The 19,320-nt window shown below is 44.4% G+C and overlaps 2 protein-coding genes across 2 annotated transcripts; both read right to left on the reverse strand.

Annotated features, from left to right (window-relative positions):
• Positions 1-591: 591 nt before the first annotated feature.
• Positions 592-8,467, reverse strand: LOC118943814 (retrovirus-related Pol polyprotein from transposon 412). Its single transcript, XM_036959642.2, has one exon. It carries the CDS (start codon positions 5,444-5,446, stop codon positions 3,065-3,067), a length of 2,382 nt encoding a protein of 793 aa, XP_036815537.1. The 5' UTR covers positions 5,447-8,467; the 3' UTR covers positions 592-3,064.
• On the reverse strand, positions 592-12,486 carry LOC149972459 (uncharacterized). Its single transcript, XM_090216580.1, has 2 exons — positions 8,155-12,486; positions 592-3,378 (listed from the first exon to the last, which is right to left on the reverse strand). The coding sequence occupies exon 1, from the start codon at positions 10,054-10,056 to the stop codon at positions 9,358-9,360; it is 699 nt and encodes a 232-aa protein (XP_090072706.1). The 5' UTR covers positions 10,057-12,486; the 3' UTR covers positions 592-3,378; positions 8,155-9,357.
• Between the last annotated feature and the right edge of the window lie 6,834 nt (positions 12,487-19,320).

A 19,320-nucleotide genomic window follows, 5' to 3' on the forward strand; every position in this document is an offset into this window, starting at 1 on the left:
TGGTGGACCAGGCATGACTCTTCCAGTCATTATCTCATGAGGAGAGAGATGGGTGCCTGCTCCTGGTGAGGCTCTCATAGCCATCAGTGCCAGAGGCAGGACTTCAACCCATGTCAACTTCGAACCTGCACACACTTTAGCTATCTTAGCTTTCAACTTTTGGTTTGACGTTCCACCAGACCTTGAGATTGGGGCCTATACACAGATCCAAATCTGTGGGTTATGCCAAATCTTTCTTCCACCTGTCTTAGGTGTTTGTTACTGAAATGTGAGCCACTGTCAATATACCTGGGTAGTAGTTTGGTTTGTAGCCACTTGATGACTGACTTGGCATCCTCTTTTGCTGTTGGCATTGCCTCAACGCATTTGGAGAACCTATCAACCATGACTAAAAGATATAGCGTTTCCCTTTGGTTACATTGTCTACACCCATATCTGTGTAATCTATGCTAATGTCCTGAAAACATGCATTAGGTACTGGGTATGAGCCCATTGGTGTTTGATATGGTTTCTTTGAGTTGTGGCTGCTGTTGGTAAAATGAGATGTGCAGGCGGACGAGTCGGTCAAGGATCGATTCGGACAAAGTGATCTATTGTATGACAAGTGACAGTTTATTCAGAGTAAAGATATCTGGTACAGCATGCATGGGCTCTGTCAAGTAACTCCGAGTGAGCTAAAAAAGAGAGCCCCTAATACAGTTTGTTTACATATTTTATACAGCACAGAAAGTAGGTTGAGTCTTGAAGTTCTGGTTCTATGGTTGGTTCAGGTCCAGGCGTAGTCTCCGATGATTGGCTCCTGCAGTCCATCGCTTCAGCCGTTGCTCAATGTCCTTGTTGTCTTCTTGAGTCCAGGGTGGGTGTGTGTGTGTGTGTGTCCTAGATAAGTTATAATCTTGTGCAGCATATGTGTGTCTTGAGTTTGTGTGTCTTAATGTATGTGTAGTTCCTGTTTTTCCCATATCCAGCCGTTGGCCGATACTGAGACTAAGGCATTGTGGTTGGGCCAGTTCCTGTTTATGTGCTGTGAGTGGAGACATCAGCCTGCTTGTGTCAGCGTTATTGAGTGCTGTTTCCTATTGAGTAATACTTGGTAGACAGATGAAGTTAGTATGCTGAAGTTAATATGTTATAGCAAAAGGCCTGGTTATAATGAACACAGCTAAGTGCTCATGCTTACAAATCCCTCTCTTCACGTCTACAAAGACGTGACAATGTACTAGAAACTTTCTCAGGGAGAAAGTTTGGTAGTCCCTCTCTTCACGTCTCCCAAGAGACGTGACAAATCAATAAGGCACAAGCAGAAGCATAAGCGGATAATACCATCATGTTCTCCATCCACATCTCAACATGTACTAAGTTGGCTACCAGCCACCTAGGAAATTCCAACCCTTATTAACAGACTGGGGAACAACGCCTCAAAAAGGAATATGGTAGCAAAAATAGAAAAAGTAGATTCCCTCTCTAGACAGCGGTGTGGTCAATGGTCTGATACACAATCCCATCCTCCGGGACCAGATCAACATAGTCATCCTCTGCCAAGAGAGGATACATCTGAGCCGGAGCGCTAGGGTCAATAGCCTTAATTATCACCTTATTGGTAAGCGAGCGAATACATGGAATGCAACAGCACCCACACAAAACCAGAATAGCCGAAAAAACAGAAATAGAAACTAAAATAGAGGAAACGAGAGTCTTGTATTTACCAAAGGCATCCATCCAGGAGTCCCACATAGAGTTGTCAATACCAGAGTGAGATTTCATTTTACCATTAAGAGTCCTAAGACCCTTTAGAGCCACAGTCAAGCTTCCATCACTAGCAGTGTTATTAGGGATAAAAGTACAGCATTGTTCTCCAAACATAGAACAGACACCTCCTTTCTCAGCTAGGAGCATGTCAACTGCAATACGATTCTGGAAGGCCATAAGGCTGGTTGCAGCCAGTTGACCATGGACGGCTTCAAAACCTTGCTGTGTCCAGTTGCCCAATTTCTGAACATTAAAATGTATATAGTTAATTCGATCTATATTTTTGTTGATGGTACACCACCAGCAAATAGAGGATTCAAACCCAGCAGAAATCTGGTTAACAAGTTTATACTCATCCGGGACCCCTCTGGGAACTCCTATGGCGTCTATATACGTAGGGTCACCACCATCAGATCTAGCCGTCCTCTTTTTCCTGGACGGGAAGGCATCCTTTTGAAATTGAGCCACCAACTCAGTCACACCTATTGGGTATACTGAAATGGGAAGAAGCAGAGAGACAAGAGCACAAAGGCCAGTAGAATTCTTTGGGAACCGCCCAAACAACCGCTTACCACCGCACCACCACCAGACATCTGCTCTGGCGACAACTGTAAGGGGAGAATTAGGAAAGTAAGTAGCATTACACCAGTGGGGTGGGACAGTACCTAAATCTGGAGGTCCTCGGGTCATGTTCACACATGTGAAATTCCCTTCAGCAACATCTGAGGAGAAGATCGGTGCCTGTCTGCCCTTTACTAGTGGATAAACCTTATCCCAGGAAGAACAATTCTGGGGTGGGTTATTAAATCTCATAACAGGGAAAACACAATTGACAGGTAAGGCTGCAGGCACAATACGAAGGAGAGGCCTAGCTCCCATACATACCACACAGTCAGTACGGGCCGCCTTTCCAGCTTCTTCAGTCAGTAGTAACCAATTATTGGAGAAACCAGAGACTCCAGAAGCCATCAGGATGGAATCATCCACGGGATAGGCGGGATACACAGAGTAGCTGACCTAATCAATTCTGCAGTACATTCAAAGTCATTATTCTGAATGTGACGTTTAGACAGAACATGCGTATCCGAGAATATAGAAGCATTGGTCATGTTTAACCGAGTAGTCTGTTTCTGGTCGGTAATTACACGCTGGGCTGCCCATAACATTACTCCCAATGTCAACACAACATTGACTACAATTAGGACAAACAATGGGCCAGAACAACCCAGTCTTTCCCATGGTCTCCTACTTCTCCTAGCCCATGGTGCTACTCTAGTGTCCCTATCATCTGAAGATGGGAGTCTCCTCCACATGATCAGACGGGAGGGATGTCAGAATTTGAATTCGAATTGGATGTGAGTAAATCACTTCTTACTTCAGCCAGAGTTCTGGCAGGGGTTGGGGCTGGAGTACAATGTGTCAGGTGGTGCCAAGGTGCGCCTGATTTACCTTTGACCTGGACTGAGTGTGAAGTAACCTCCTTCACTTCGTACGGTCCAGTCCACCTGGGATCAGCCCACTTTCTCTTGTGGACCTTGATCCTTACCCAGTCTCCAACTTTTACCCTTGGTTGTTCCGGGACGTCAGTCAGCTCCCCCTCTGCGACACGGTGTATCTGTTTGGAGAGAGCTGCAGACAATTCCGTCAATTTCTTCACATAGTCAGACATCCCTATCTGGTGCACATCAAGAGGGGGCATATGACCTCCCTCTCTTGGTGGCCCTGGCATTACTCTACCTGTCATTATTTCATGGGGTGAAAGATGTGTCCCTGCACCTGGTGAGGACCTCATGGCCATCAGTGCCAGGGGCAGGGCTTCCACCCAGGTCAATTTGGTTCCTGCACATACTTTAGCTATTTTAGCTTTCAGAGTCTGATTACAGCGTTCCACAAGGCCCTGCGATTGCGGCCTATACACAGAGCCAAACTTGTGAATAATGCCAAACCTCTCCTCCACCTGTCTCAGGTGCTGATTTGAGAAGTGGGACCCATTGTCGGACCTGATTTGTCGAGGAACCCCATACCTGGGTATAAGTTCCTTTTGTAGCCACTTAATGACTGACTTCGCATCCTCCTTTGCTGTAGGAATGGCCTCTACCCACTTAGAGAATCTGTCTACCATTACTAGCAAATATCTCTTTCCTCCCTTCACCTGATCTGCTCCCATGTCTGTAAAATCTATGCTGATGTCTTGAAAACAGGCATTAGGTACCGGATAGTGACCCATTGGTGTTTGGTAAGGTTTCTTTGGATTGTGACTTCCACAGATGGCACAACTGTCACAGAACAAATCTGTCATTTCTTTCATGTAAGGATGCCACCACACGTAAGAGACTCTCTGTAGAGTCTTCAGTTTCCCTTCGTGTGTTAGTCCATGTGCTTCTCTGATTAGTTCAGGGCAGAGGTTTGCAGGGGCCACCAGTCTGCCATCATGGCATCGCCACAGTTCATCAGGACCCTTTGTCGCTCCCCTCTGTTCCCACACTGAGTGTTCATATGGTCCGGCATCTTGTTGTAGTTCTTTGATGTGTTGGTTAGTCAATTCAGTCCTAGGTGGACTTATTTGGAGAACCATTTGTCTGGGAGTGTATCCTCCTGCTTTCTTAGCTGCCTGGTCTGCAGCATCATTTCCCTTGCTGATCTTGGAGTTCAATATCTGATGGCCCTTGCATTTCATTATGGCCACTTTTTCAGGAAGTGATACAGCAGCAATCAGACGCTCCATCTGGGTCTTGTGCTTGATTGGTAGATTTCCAGTAGTGGTAAAGTTTCGTCTGACCCATTGTGGTCCATCGATGTGTACTGCTCCATGAGCATACGCTGAGTCGGTGTATATGTTGACCTTTTTCCCTTTGGCCAGTGTTAATGCTTGGGTGAGTCCAATTATCTCTGCCAATTGGGCTGATGCGGGCTGAGGTATTATACCTGATTCCAGGGTGGTGTGAGCTCCATCCTCAGTCTGTTGTACTACTGCGTATGCTGCTATGTTGCCTTCTTTTCCTCTGTAACAACACCCGTCAGTGTACAGCCATAGGTCTGCAGTCAATATGGGTTCATTTTCCAGGTCTGGTCTGAGTTTAAGTTCTTGAGCAGCTCTTTCTGCGCAGACGTGGGTTATTCCTTCTTCCGCATTAAGGGCATCAGCCATGTTCTTGTCCGTGTTGACAAACGTGATGTGTGACTGTGTACATTTGTTCTGAATTTTGTTTTTTCTCTCTGCACTGAAAGTGAATTCCTTCGCCATCAAGTACGCTGCAACACCATGGTGGGTATGAATCTCCATTTTGTGGCACATTACGAGGTGAGCAGTTTTTTCAATGGCTTTAGCAACAGCTGCAACGTATCTTGAGCATGTGGTTTGTCCCATTTCAATGTGATCCAATTTTGAGGAGTGGTACATCAGGACTCTTCTCTCCCCCTCATGTTTCTGGAAGAGAACGGATGACGTGAATCCTTCTTTTTCAGAAACATCCAAATGGAAGGTCTTGCCATAGTCAGGTGCAGTGAGAGCTGCAGCCACAGCCAGGTCTGTTTTCAACTGGCCAAATGCCTCAGAGGCCTCAGGTGACCAGATAAGAGGAGCATGAGGGTTTCTTGAGCCTGCATATCTGACTATTTCCCTCAGTGGTTCAGTCCTGGCAGTGTAGTCAGGAATGTGTGTACGGCTGTACCCAGTGAGGCCCAAGAAAGACAGCATACTAGATACGGTGGTGGGCCTGGGAGGGGGGTGGTGTGATCAGTTGCTCTCGCCAACAAAGCTTTCATGTCTCCCAGTGCCAGCCGGAATCCTGATGTGAGGGTCTGTAACTGTAGTAGCCAAGCTGATGCTCCTCCGTGGAGACTAGGAAGTTGTTCCATTACGGCGGTGAGGTCTTGCATTTTCCATGGCACATATTCTTCGGTTTTCTTGTTTTCACTCAGTCTCAGAGGCATTTGTAGTTCTTGTTCTCTTCTTAGTTGATTTTGGTCTTGTATGCGTTTAGACCTCCTTGGTGCCGGTCTCGGCGGTATCTGTCCATGCAGGTCTTCAACATCTCCCAAGTAATACCCATTCAGTTGCCATGGTCCACCCTTTCCGGTTGCATGTCTGTGTTCCGCATTAAGTTGTAGGGCAGCTTGCCATACTTCATCAGTTGTCACTCTTTGTAGCTCATCTTCGTCCTCTTCCTCAGGCTCGTTGTGTGAATGGGTATATTCACGTTGGACATCCACTTCAGGGCAGGAATGCTCATGCTCCCCACTGTAGACAGTAGTTCCCCTGGTTCTTTCGTTCAGGTGGGATCTGGCTGACCCAACACTTCGAGATGCAGGGGATCTGATGGAGTCTGGTAGCTCTCTGAACTGAATGGAAGGTTTTGACTGAAAGGAGTGAGACGTGAGTGTCTGATAACTTGATGGCTGCAGTAGGCTGGTGTTCATTAAGGGTTCTTGGGAAAATTTGAGTGACTTACATGAGTCACGGCTCCTTTCTCCCATAGGTCTCCGTCCTTCTCCACATTCTTGTAGGCTTCGTCCCTCATGGAGTGTGGACACCAATTCGCCTTCTAGAGAGCAGGGGGTGGAGGGTTGTCCTACCTCCTCACAGTCTATATAGCCTCCAGTCAAATGCATTGACACCTGTCCCTGTAGCAGGCCTTCCTCGATGTGGAGAACTGGTGCCTGGATGGAGGGGGCTGAGGGAGCTTGGGTTGTCAATGAATATGGTGGTGGGTGAGTGACATCTTCTGGTAGCTTCGGGTATAAACGTGGCACAGGAGTGGGGGAGACTGCTGCAGGGGCCAATTTGACTTCGTCACTCCTCTGTTTCGCCTCCATTGATGGCTCCGCCTCTGCCCCAGCCACTACCCCCATCACTTCCGGTTTTTTGTTCAGTTGTGCTCTACGGGTCTCCTCGATAGCCCAAGTGCCTATTTGCAATTCAGCTTCTGCTTTCTCTCTCTGTTTAGTCCCTTCCTTCTTGAATACATGCAACTTGTTCTGTTCTATCTCCCTGTCTTTAGCTTCCTGTAATGCTTCACGCAACTCGCCTTCCATTGTGCTAAGCTGAACCCTATTTGGAGTTCCCCCTACTAAATAACCTGCCTGTGTCCACTTCAACTTCAACCCTTCCCAAACCTTCTTTATTGACTTCCACTGTTCCTTTCCTCCTGACCTATCCTGCATACGTTGATCTAGAAAATCATTGAATTTTAATTTTGGAGGTTGCGGAGTCGCCATTTTAGTTTAATAATAATTACGTGTTTTTTTAGAAATATTTTGTACACTCTTTGGATATACTTAGCCCGTCACTGGCTCGTGCCAGTGATGTATTCTTAGGAGACACTATTACTCGTACTCTGTCTTAACACAGAGCCTCTCCGTCATATATCCAGAATTTTAAACAATAATGTTTTAATGATTAAACACGAGCCCCCAATTCAGGAAATGATTATCAACATAAACTATGTTTTAACAATTTGGATAATAGATTATTATTATTATTTTTTTTTTTTGAATTTAGGAAATACTTTGCTCACAATAATTTTAAATATTGGTAATAATATCAGGGACTTGTGAAACGCCGTTTACATTTAGTCTATAGTCAACACACAAATATTATTACATGGACATAGTTTTAAACACAATTGATCAATTAGAACATCTTATTCTATGACATTACACATTAGTACATTTATCACATTAATTCTGGCCACAACACAAAGCGGACTTTTCAGTCCAACATACCTTAATCATACATTAATCTATTGTAGACACCTCACCGGACACTACCAGCTATTGGATTTTAACCTCACCGGACACTACCGGCTATTGGTTTTATCTAAAACACTAATTGGATTTATCTTTTGCAGATGAATGATCGAATCATACTCAGATGTTAATGATAAAACTGATCACGCCCTTTTTCAGACGCCCGAACGAATATCACTTATACATAGAATATAATCCTGGTCACATCAATACTCAATAATAGACCACCTTACCAGACACAGCTGGACCGGTCACTAGCCGGACTATCGGTGAAAATCTATCCTAGACTATATTATTTATTCCTTACTGGTGTCTGCCACCAGACCGTTCACAGCCGGACTATCAGAATATTCTATAAATATTAGGTCTACTACTACATATCCCTTACCGGTGTCTGCCACCGGACCGTTCTCATGCCGGACTATCGGAATATTCTAACTAATACTGATCCCTTACCGGTGTCTGCCACCGGACCGTTCTCATGCCGGACTATCGGGATACTCTAATTACCACATATGTTTACTTCACTGTCAATTTCAAGTCCATTATTTATATAAAATTTACACAAAAATTCTTACCCACACTCGGTACTACTGATCGTAATTTGGTATGACTATTCGACAATATGCAAAGTTTGATATAACAGGTTTTGCTTACCTTATTTTGTGGTCGACCAGAGATCAGTTTCCCGAGTTGAGCAGAATTGTTGTCCACCCCCGAATGGTTTCACCCGTCCTCCACGAACCGTCCTTTCACCAATTCGCCCCCTCACACTCACATCAACCACTCAGGACTGGGTCGTTAGTTAACCATCCTCTGCTACCATAAATTCTGTTGGTAAAATGAGATGTGCAGGCGGACGAGTCGGTCAAGGATCGATTCGGACAAAGTGATCTATTGTATGACAAGTGACAGTTTATTCAGAGTAAAGATATCTGGTACAGCATGCATGGGCTCTGTCAAGTAACTCCGAGTGAGCTAAAAAAGAGAGCCCCTAATACAGTTTGTTTACATATTTTATACAGCACAGAAAGTAGGTTGAGTCTTGAAGTTCTGGTTCTATGGTTGGTTCAGGTCCAGGCGTAGTCTCCGATGATTGGCTCCTGCAGTCCATCGCTTCAGCCGTTGCTCAATGTCCTTGTTGTCTTCTTGAGTCCAGGGTGGGTGTGTGTGTGTGTGTGTCCTAGATAAGTTATAATCTTGTGCAGCATATGTGTGTCTTGAGTTTGTGTGTCTTAATGTATGTGTAGTTCCTGTTTTTCCCATATCCAGCCGTTGGCCGATACTGAGACTAAGGCATTGTGGTTGGGCCAGTTCCTGTTTATGTGCTGTGAGTGGAGACATCAGCCTGCTTGTGTCAGCGTTATTGAGTGCTGTTTCCTATTGAGGAATACTTGGTAGACAGATGAAGTTAGTATGCTGAAGTTAATATGTTATAGCAAAAGGCCTGGTTATAATGAACACAGCTAAGTGCTCATGCTTACACTGCCACAAATGTTGCATTCGTCACAAAATAAGTCAGTCATTATGTCGCAAAATAAGTCAGTCATTACTTTAATTTGAGGGTGCCACCAGATGTGCGAGACCTTTTGAAGGGTCTTTAGTTCCACCAGTCCTTTGTTCTTTGTTCTTTGTTCTTTCTGCTTCCTCCCCCTCTTGTTTCTGGAAAAGGACGGATGAGGTGAATTTGTCTTTTACAGAAACATCCAACCGCAGATAGATCTGTTGTCAGTTGTGCAAAACCTGTTGATGATCCGGGTGGGAGGAGGTTCATTGGTATGAGTAAAAATGTTTTTTATTTTTTTCTTCTTCAGTAAGTTGGCTCCCTTCTCCTGCAGCGGGTGGGGGACATCTTCATTGTCAGGGCATAGCGTTCCCTGCCATATCTTGCTGTTGCTGCATGTAGCTGGATCCTGGGTGGTTGTATTCCGGCTGTTCCTGCTGCATATAGCTAGGTTCTGGTGGGCGTAGTGTAGAGGTGGGGGTCCTCCTCTTCCTATCCCTGTTGCTCCGCCACGTCCTGATAGTGAAGGAGGACAGAGTGGCATAGTTCCCTTCAGTAGGGTAAGATCTGCGCAGTTCATCCCATAAAATGGTCCTGAAACGATCTAGGGGCAGGGTGGGTGGCTGGTCTCTGAGGTCGGCTGCTGTCATGCTGCCGTTCATGGTCCCATGGTTGGTGGCTCTGGCTAGTAGTGCTTTCATGTCTCCTAGGCAGAGATCCAGACCGGAGGTCAGAGTCTGCAGCTGGTGTAGCCATGCGGAGGCTCCTCCATGTAGGCTGGGCATCTGTTCCATCAGTGTGGTCAGGTCAGTCATTTTCCAGGGTTGGTACTCTACGTAGCGTGGATCAGCTGCTGGGCGTAGGGGATACATGCTGGCTCCACCCCGTTCCAGGTCCCAGTCTTCTCTGGTGGTCACTCCTTTAGATCTTAGTCCAGCCACCCTGGCAGACTTCCGGGTGGCGGTCGCCCCCTGTGTTTCGGTCATGTCAGTCACCTTTCCCTTCATCATGCCTTCGATGTGGTACTCACCCATCCCTCTGCCTTCATTATTCATCAGGCCCTTCGCTTGGGCTATTGATTCACTTAATTCTCTCCTTAAGTGTTGTATTTCACAGTCTATTTCTGAACTGGTGGGTGTCTTTCTGTTGCTGTCCTCATCATCTTCTGTTGCCTGACTCTCGTGGCTGAGGTAGGAAACGCCCACCTGTAGCTCCAGAGCAAACCGAGCCTCCGAGATCTATCAGGAGGGAACCGGCAGAGTTTCCGGGGAAGGCTCCTTCCTTGCATTGGTGTTCTCGCTTCTGGGAGGTATTCCCTGGATGTGGAGTGCTTGTGGTGGGGAGTGGCTCTCACTCTATCTGCCCTCCTGTTATTCCGAAGCTCATAGCCCCATTGAGCTGGCCTGCCTGTATGCTTAGGACTGGGGCCTGTATTGCGGGAGGTGCCCTGGTGAGGAAAGGGTTGTTACCGTGGAATGGGTTGTGTGACGGGCTCCGGTGATTTTGTCCCTTTGAGTATGGCGGGGGCTGAACTGCCTCCATTGACAATTTTGGGTATAGTGAGGGAGAAGTGGCCTCAGGGGGAGCCGCGCACATCATGTCTGGTTTGTTTTTTGGGCTGCACCCTCCTACACTCCTCTATAGCCCATGTCCCTACCTTCAACTCTGCTTCTGCCCGTTCTTTCTCTCTTGTCCCTTTCTTTTGGAACAAATGAGCTATGTTCCTCTCTGTCTCACTTGCCGTTGCTTTCCCTACGTCTTCCTGTAGCTCTCTCTGCATAGCTTTGAGCCGCTCCACAACAGGAGGGTTAAGGTAACCTGCCTGGGTCCATTTTAATTTTATTCCCTCCCATACCGACTTTATTTTGTTATACTGTTCTTTCCCTCCAGCTCTATCCATCATGCTCTGATCTAAAAAGTCATTGAATTTGAGTTTGGGCGTGGTGGCTGCAGACATTTTATCTAGTTCGTCTGATAATGTGTATAATGCGTTATTTAGGTATATTCAATCCTTACTATGTGGTGTTTATTTCTATCGTTGTATGCTTAGCCCGTCCCTGGTCGAAACCAGGGACGTATTTGCAGTGTCGGCACAAACTTATCTCTTCCACCCCCACCCTCGCATACAAAGGGGGTTATCAGTATGTGACGCCCAACCACGTGTGTTTCTCCAGTATTTTATTTGAATTTGTTCAACGATTTATTTAGGTATTTTCTAGAAATGATTCGGTGATTTCCTTTTGGAACAATATACTAGTGAAATCAAGCGATCCTATAACAATTGTCAGAATAATTTTATCACTTTGGGAACCGGTATTTTTTATTCGGATTTGTTCAGTGAATTATTTAAATACTTTCCAAAAATAATTCAGCAATCACCTTTTGGAACATTATATTAGTTAATTCAAGCGGTTCTATAACAATTGTCAGAATAATTCTATCTCTTGGGGAATACCGACAGCAGAAAGAGGGAAAAATAACAACCAGTCAGCATTCAGCACGGCGGCTGGGTTAACTCACAGCTCGGCGACTGGTAAGAACAGTATTCAGTTCAGTGTCCGTCAATATTACACCGTTTATCTATTCACAGTATGGCAATCATTCCCCAACAAATGTTTTGTCTGAATTGGGCACAACAAATTTGCGGAACGTCAAATCTGGTTATATTAATTATAGTTTGATGTGCAATGATCACCTCATTCCCGATCTCTGTCTTGTGGAACACCAAATTTACATGTACTATATCTATTCGACTACACCTCTAACATAACCAATTAAACAGTTTACAACTTATTTAATAGGATCTTTTACATGCAGATTCAGTCGATCTATTAATTAACTACACCTCTAACACAACCAATTAAACAATATACCACTTATTTAATAGGATCTTTTACATGCAGATTCAGTTAATTATCTGTTAACTACACCTCTAACATAACCAATTAAACAGTATACCACTTATTCAATAGGATCTTTTACATGCAGATTCAGTTAACCAGTCTCTATTTATGCAAGATATCTTTTAACCATGCCTTGATTTCTTAAAAGCAATTTAACAGCAATTCATACTCACGCTCAGTACTACTGATCAAAATTTGGCAATTGACTAAAATATAATATGCAGATTTTTGATTTAACAGGCTCTGCTTACCTTTTATATCGAGCGCTCTGATCAGTTTCCTGAGGCAAGTTGAATGGCCGATGACTCCTAGCGAGAGGTCACCCTTCCGTTTGGTTTGCACCCAATGATTTGTCTTCTCTCACATCAACTTGTCCTAGATCGAATTCAGATGTTTAAACCATCCTCTGCTACCATTTTTGTTGATGATTAACTTACAGGAGAGTGAGACCAAATCATGGACGCTGGACAGAGTGGATTTCAGTTGTAACAAAAGGCAGTTTATTGAGTCAAAAGATATCTTGTCCTGCAGTTTTAACGTGCACGGACATGATTCATATAGCTCAAATGGAGTTAGCTGAAAAAAGGCTTAGACAAAGGTTACAACAGTTTTTATACATAGAATGATGTAGGTGGAGTCTCTTGTCGTGTCGCCTTCTGAATGGTCCCGAAGGGTTGGAGGCGGACCTGCTCCAGCCAGAGCAGGAGCCCCAATGATGCACAGCAGAATCTTCTGCTCTGGGCACCCGACCAGTAGAGGGGGGATGGAGTGTGTGTGTTTATGCAAGAAGGTATTTGTGTGTCAGGGGATCGTGAGGTAGGGAGAACTGAGAGGGGCAGTTTAAGGTTGGGGGTAGGGTGCTTCCTGTTTGGACAGGGGTGCGTGCAATGACTTGAGTCAAGCGGATAAGTTTGGCGCTGTATAATATATGAGCTATGTGTATGAATATATGTATATATGACATCCTCTTTAAAAAACAATAAAGGAGAGCCGCACACTCAAGGAGCTCGGATGAAAAAAAATATTTGTGTCCAACGTTTCGACAGACAGACAAGCTGTCTTCATCTGGGTATAATGACAAACACTGCGGGATGACTCATTTATATAGTGTCAAAAGACACACGTGTCTGTAATCATGGCCGGGTGTGGCCTGATATCATTGGTTAATTCTCATATATTAAAATAGCATAAAAAAACAAATGGGTAGCATACAATCATAGATACAATTTGGCTACATAAGCCTACAAACATTTACAATAGCAAAATCACAAGAATGGATTCAGATCAAAGTCTATGTTGAGACCGGAGGGAGCAAGGGTTCCCACAAGGACAAGTTATAAGATAAATAACTGCTATAGTGGAGCACGTGATAACATCTTTGATTGGGATCTGTTTCCCTGTTTGGGGGTGTTTGAATGATCTACATTTATAAGTGCCATTGCATTGAGCAAAGCCATTACACGTAGTTTCCACCCTGTAGTGGCGCAAATACATGTTGTGCAGGGATATCTTGGGGTGGTAAATCAGAGTTTACCAGTTGATCTCTGAGGTTTCTGCTCCGTGAGAATACGACCAAGGGAAGGTCTGAAAACACATTACCGATACCGTCATCGGATCTTAGAATGTGCCAATGTTTGTGAACGATTCCCTTAATTTGTTCAGAGCACTTTGAATAGCGGGTAGTTAGAACGCAAGAATGCTTCATTTTACGATTTTTACCTTGAAAAAGGTCATGTCTCGTTTTGAATTTTCTCAATGGCAATATTAATCTGACCATTTTTGAACCCCCTCTCCTTGAATTTTCTTTGCGTCTCAGTCATATTTCTGTCGAAATCTGATTGTTTTTTTTACAAATTCTTTTGATTCGACAGAATTGGCTGTAGGGCAAACTGTTTTTCAAGGGAAGTGGGTGACAACTATCAGCCCTCAACAAACTGTTACGATCAGTGTATAGAATATTATCTTCACACACGATCAGAAGATCAAGAACTGATTTGAGGTGTATCAGATTGCATAGTAAATCACAGATGCGCAGAACAGGAGTTAAGAAAAGCATGGAACGCCTGGAGCTGTTTTGCATCACCCCTCCACAGAACAAAAATATCATCAATCTACCGTTTCCATATAATGATATTAGGCAAGAAAACATTTGTTTCTCCATGTAACCCACATACAAATTAGCATAGTTAGGAGCCAAGGGGGATCCCATAGCAGTACCCTTCGTCTGAATAAAGAAATAATTTAGGACCATGAAGTGTGTGAGTACTATTTCAGCCAATGTTATAATGCATGCACTGGAAGGTAGTTCATTATGGTCACGTTGCAGAAGAAAACGTTCCATAGCTTCAATACTGCCCTCTTGTGGAATATTTGTGTATAACGACTCGACATCAAAAGTAACTAACAAAGTATTATCTGGGAAAGGATCAAGAGATTCAATAATAGAGATCATACTGCTGGTGTCCTTTACAAAGGAGGGGAACTGTTCTGCGAGTGGAGTAATTAAAAAAGTCAATAGAGGAGCCTTGGAGGTTTTGTAACATTGTGTAATTTTGGCAAAGTATAAAAAGTGGCAATTTTAGGGTGTTGAATAGCCAAAGTCATGTTTGATTATCTGACCAGAACTTAAATACCCATTTAGGACAGTAAAGATCGTGTTCTGAAATTGGGCAGTGGGGTCACATCTGAGTTTCTTGTAAAAGGTGTTGTCAAACAGTTGTCTATGACACTCATTTACATAAACTGGCCTATCCATGAGCACAACCGATCCACCCTTATCAACATGGCGGGTAAGGACTGGCGTATCGGATTGTAAATCAAGCAAAGCTTGTTTTTCATCCTTAGGTCAATTATGGAAAGATATGTACTTCTGTTTGTTCTTAAGGAGATTAACAACATCTTTTTGAACAAGTCTGCAATATGTCTCGAGTGATTGCGATTGGCTGGAGGTACAAAATAACTCTTAACTTCTAAAAGGAGTCGGAGTATGTGAGCAACCTACATGTTCAATAGAAATATCACGATTAGGGGAGCTAAACTATTTCCTTAAACGGATGTTTCTAAAAAAACTTAAACATGTCTACCTTAACATCGAAATCGTTGCACTGAGTTGTAGGCACAAAAGATAACCCTTTATTAAGCAAGGAGATATGGGCAGGGCGCAATATCTTGCTTGATAAATTAAAAACACTCAGTCCCGTGGGTTCTGGGACCGTGTGAACGGTCTCCTTCTTCTTACCCCATCGGGTGCGGCATCTCGTCGGTCTCTTCAATCGTGTTATCCATTTCAATAAAATCATTTTTCAACTGGTCAACAATTAATGTAATTAAATCAATAGAGTATTTGTTCAGGATGGCACACCAGCGCTCACATAAATCATCTGTGCGTTGTCCCAATGATGGTTCTTTTTGCCACCTGAGTCCCCGTGGAATAATGCCTTGACGCACATAATCACTAAGAGTGACTATATGTAGATGCATTCTCATCTGGCGTTTAGATATAAATTGAACAGTTCTTTCGAGAGGTCAGAATTACCCTCCGCTCCCTTTGGCTATATTAAAAGTAATCTTGTTTTGTCTTTAACCAGTGTCAGGAAAATAATTATAATTCGCCATCTTTGTATAGCTTTTTGTCGGTAGGGTGCTGTTTACTGGGTAACAGAATAATCTAGAGGCGAAAGAAACGCACACCTAACCTAACCTCAAACCTGGACCTGGCACTTGGTTCTGGGCTTGCGTAATAAAGGCCTACCACACTCCAATACTTGTTTTTTGAATTTTTTTAAGACAGTTTAAAAAGGTCAGGTTTTACATTTTTTTGATATGATGGGCAGGGAATCTGCTGTCTTAGCTTCAGGGGGAAGCTGGTTCCAACATTGGGGTGCCAGGACAGAGAAGTGCTTGGACTGGGCTGAGCGGGAGCTGCCCTCCCGTAGGTGTGAGGGCCAAAAGACCAGAGGTGACAGAATGGAGTGTTCTGGTTGGGGTGTAGAGTTTGAGCATAGCCTGAAGGTAGGGAGGGGCAGTTCGTCTTGCTGCTCCGCAGACAAGTATCATGGTCTTGTAGTGGATGCGAGTTTAGACTGGAAGCCAGTGGAGTGTGTGGAGGAGCATGGTGACATGGGAGAACTTAGGAAGGTTGAACACCAGGCTGCCTTCAGTATTTTGTATACATTGCAGAGATTTGATGGCACAAGCAGGGAGCCCAGCCAACAGCGAGTTGTAGTAGTCCAAAAAGGAGATGACAAGTGCCTGGATTAGGACCTGCGCCGCTTCCTGTGTGAGGTAGAGTCGTACTCTACAGATGTTGTAGAGTATTAACCTGCAGAAGCGAGTCACTGCTTTGATGTTTGCTGAGAACGACAGGGTGTTGTCCAGGGTCACGCCAAGACGCTCCGTCTTCTTGAGGTTGAGCTTGAGGTGGTGGGCCAAGCTGAGATTTATGCGAGGCACACAGAGATGCGTGTTTCCACCCGGGTGTCAGAAGGGGTGGGAGGAGAAAAGTAGTTGTGTCATCCGCATAGCAATGATAGGAGAGACCATGTGAGGATATGATGGAGTCGAGTGACTTAGTGTATAGAGAGAAGAGGAGAGGGCCTACATCCAAGCCCTGGGGGACACCAGTTATGTGAGTATGTGGTCCTTTCCACGTCACCTGGTAGGAGCAGCCTGTCAGGTAGGATGCAATCCAAGAGTGCAGAGCCTGCCACTCCCAGCCCTGAGAGGGTGGAGGGGAGGATCTGATGGTTCACGGTGTCAAAGGCAGTAGATAGATAGAGATTTCGCTTTGGCAGTGCGGAGAGCTTCTGTGACACAGAGAAGAGCAGTCTCAGTTGAGTGAACCGTCTTGAAACCTGACTCATTTCTCTCTCAGAAGATAGTTCTGAGAGAGAAAGCGAGAGAGTTGGTCAGAGACCACACGCTCAAGTGTTTTGGAAAGAAAACGATTACAAGTCTGTAGCTTTTGATGTCAGATCATTCTAGTCTTGGTTTCTTGAGGTGGAGCGACTCGGAACATGTTTAAGTCAGAGGGACCGCAGTCAGTGGTCAGGAATGAGGAAGTTAGAAATGGGAGAAGGTCTCCAGAGATGGTCTGGAGAAGGGAGGAGGGAATGGGGTAGAGTGGGCAGGTTGTCGGGCGGCCGGGCCTCACTAGTCAGGATTTCATCTGGAGAGAAAGAGGTCAATGCGTAGGGTAGTTCTGTGTGAGTGAATGAGAAGTGGATGTTCTCAACCTTTTTTTCAAAGGGGTTGACAAAGTTGTCTGCAGAGAGGGATGAGGGAGGGGCAGGTGGAAAAGAGTTTCCTTGGGTTAGAGGCAATAGCTCGAAAATTAGAGTGATAGAAAGTGGCTTTAGCAACGGATACAGAGGGAGTGGAAGGATGGTAGGTCCTCCGGAAGTGTAGGTTTCCTCCATTTTCACTCAAGCTTCCTGCAGACCTGTTCTGTAACCTCGCAATGAGTCACTCAGCCACAGAGCAGGAGGGCAAGGCCAAGCCGGCCGGGAGGAAAGGGGACAGTGCGAGTCATAGGATGAGGAAAGGGAGAAGAGTAGGGTTGAGAAGGCAGAATCAGGAGGGAGAAGGATTTAGCAAAAGGGAGAGATTAATGGGAGAGCGAAGATTGCAACAGCTCATGGCCATCTGGGTAGGGGCTGAGTGGCTAGGGTTGGAGGAAAGTGAGACAGAAAAGTAGGTGAACAGCCTCTGGTAAAGAAGAGGTCAAGTGTATTGCCTGCCTTGTGAGTGGGAGGGGACTGGGAAAGGGTGAGGTCAAAAGAGGCAAGGAGGGGAAAGAGAGTTGGAAAGAAACAAATCGAATGCAGACGTTGGGAGGTTGAAGTTGCCAAGTACGAAGAGAAGTGAGCCATCGTCAGGAAATGAATTTATCAAAGCGTCAAGCTCATTGATGAACTCTCCAAGGGCCCCTGGTGGGTGATAGATGACAACAATGTTAAGCTTGAGTGGACAAGTGACAGTGACAGCATTTAATTCAAATGAGGAAATGGACAAGTGAGAGAATGAGAAAATAGATGTGATTTAACTTTTTAATTGAGTGATTTATCAACATGTACACACAATGTCTGTGGGACTTAAAATGCACTCTATTTGTGGTATTACCCATGTACACTGTAGGAGGAGATGGAGTCTTTGATGTCCCACAAACTATTACGAACACCAAGGGCCTGTAATTGGACCCTATTTCCTGTATAATGCACTGCCTTTGGCTGGAACCTTTTTTAGCAGAACCTTTTTGGCATAAGGCCAAATGTAATCTGATTCTAATCATCCATATCAGACTGCCAAAATGGTAGAGAAGCTGTGCTTCCACAATATCTGAATGTTTATCTGTATTTTTTATCTTTAAATTAAATGCTTTTTACCCTGTTTTCTTTACATCATTAAAGAGGTTTGTCTTTTCTTCTCTGGCCTTTTCTCAAAAGTCCATTCACTCCTCCGTCCTCTTCTTGGGTGATAACTGACCAATGCAAGGGTGAAGCTTGAGGAGTTAGGGGTAAAGCTTGACTAGTGCAGGGTTGATATCAAATAATACTGTATTTTATTTGTCATATGCACCAAATAAAACTGTTGTAGACTTTACTGTGAAATGCTTGCTTAAGAGCCCTTCCCAATGATGCAGTTTAAAAATAATAATACAAATAAAATAGTAACACGAGGAAAAACATTTAATAGACAATGGAGCTATATACAGAGAGTACCAGTAGCAGATCAATGTGCAGAGTTACAAGGTATTTGCGGTAGATATGTACATGAAGGCAGGGTAAAGTGACTAGCCATCAGGATAGAAAATGATAAGAGTAAAATAAAGAACAGAGTAGCAGCAGCAAATGATAAGTGTAAAAGTGTGTGTGCGTGTGTGTCATATGTATGTGTGTTTGTGTTGTGTCGGTATGTGGGTGTGCGTATGTAGTGTATGTAGTGTATGTGTGTGGGTTTTGTGTGGGAGTGTCAATGTAGTGTGTGTGAGTGAGTGTATACAGTGCATTCGGAAAGTATCCAAAACTTTTTACATATTTTGTTACAATACAGCCTTGTTTTCTAAAATGTATTAATTTTGTCATCAATCTACACACAATACCCCATAATGACACAGTGAAAACAGTTTTGTAATTTTAGCAAATGTATTAAACATAAAAAAACAGAAACCTTATTTACATACGTATTCAGCCCCTTTACTATGAAACTCGAAATTGAGCTCAGATGCATAATGTTTCCATTGGCCATCCTTGAGATGTTTGTACAACTTGATTGGAGTCACACACCTGTCTATATAAAGGTCCCGCATGAGGTCAAAGAAAGTGTCAGTAGAGCTCCAAGACAGGATTGTGTTGAGGCCAACCGAGCAATCGAGGGAGAAGGGCCTTGGTCAGGCAGGTGACCAATCACCCGATGGTC

The sequence above is a fragment of the Oncorhynchus mykiss genome, chromosome 23 (assembly GCF_057628025.1).
Source record: "Oncorhynchus mykiss isolate SJ-2025 chromosome 23, ASM5762802v1, whole genome shotgun sequence".
Classification (NCBI taxonomy): domain Eukaryota; kingdom Metazoa; phylum Chordata; class Actinopteri; order Salmoniformes; family Salmonidae; genus Oncorhynchus; species Oncorhynchus mykiss.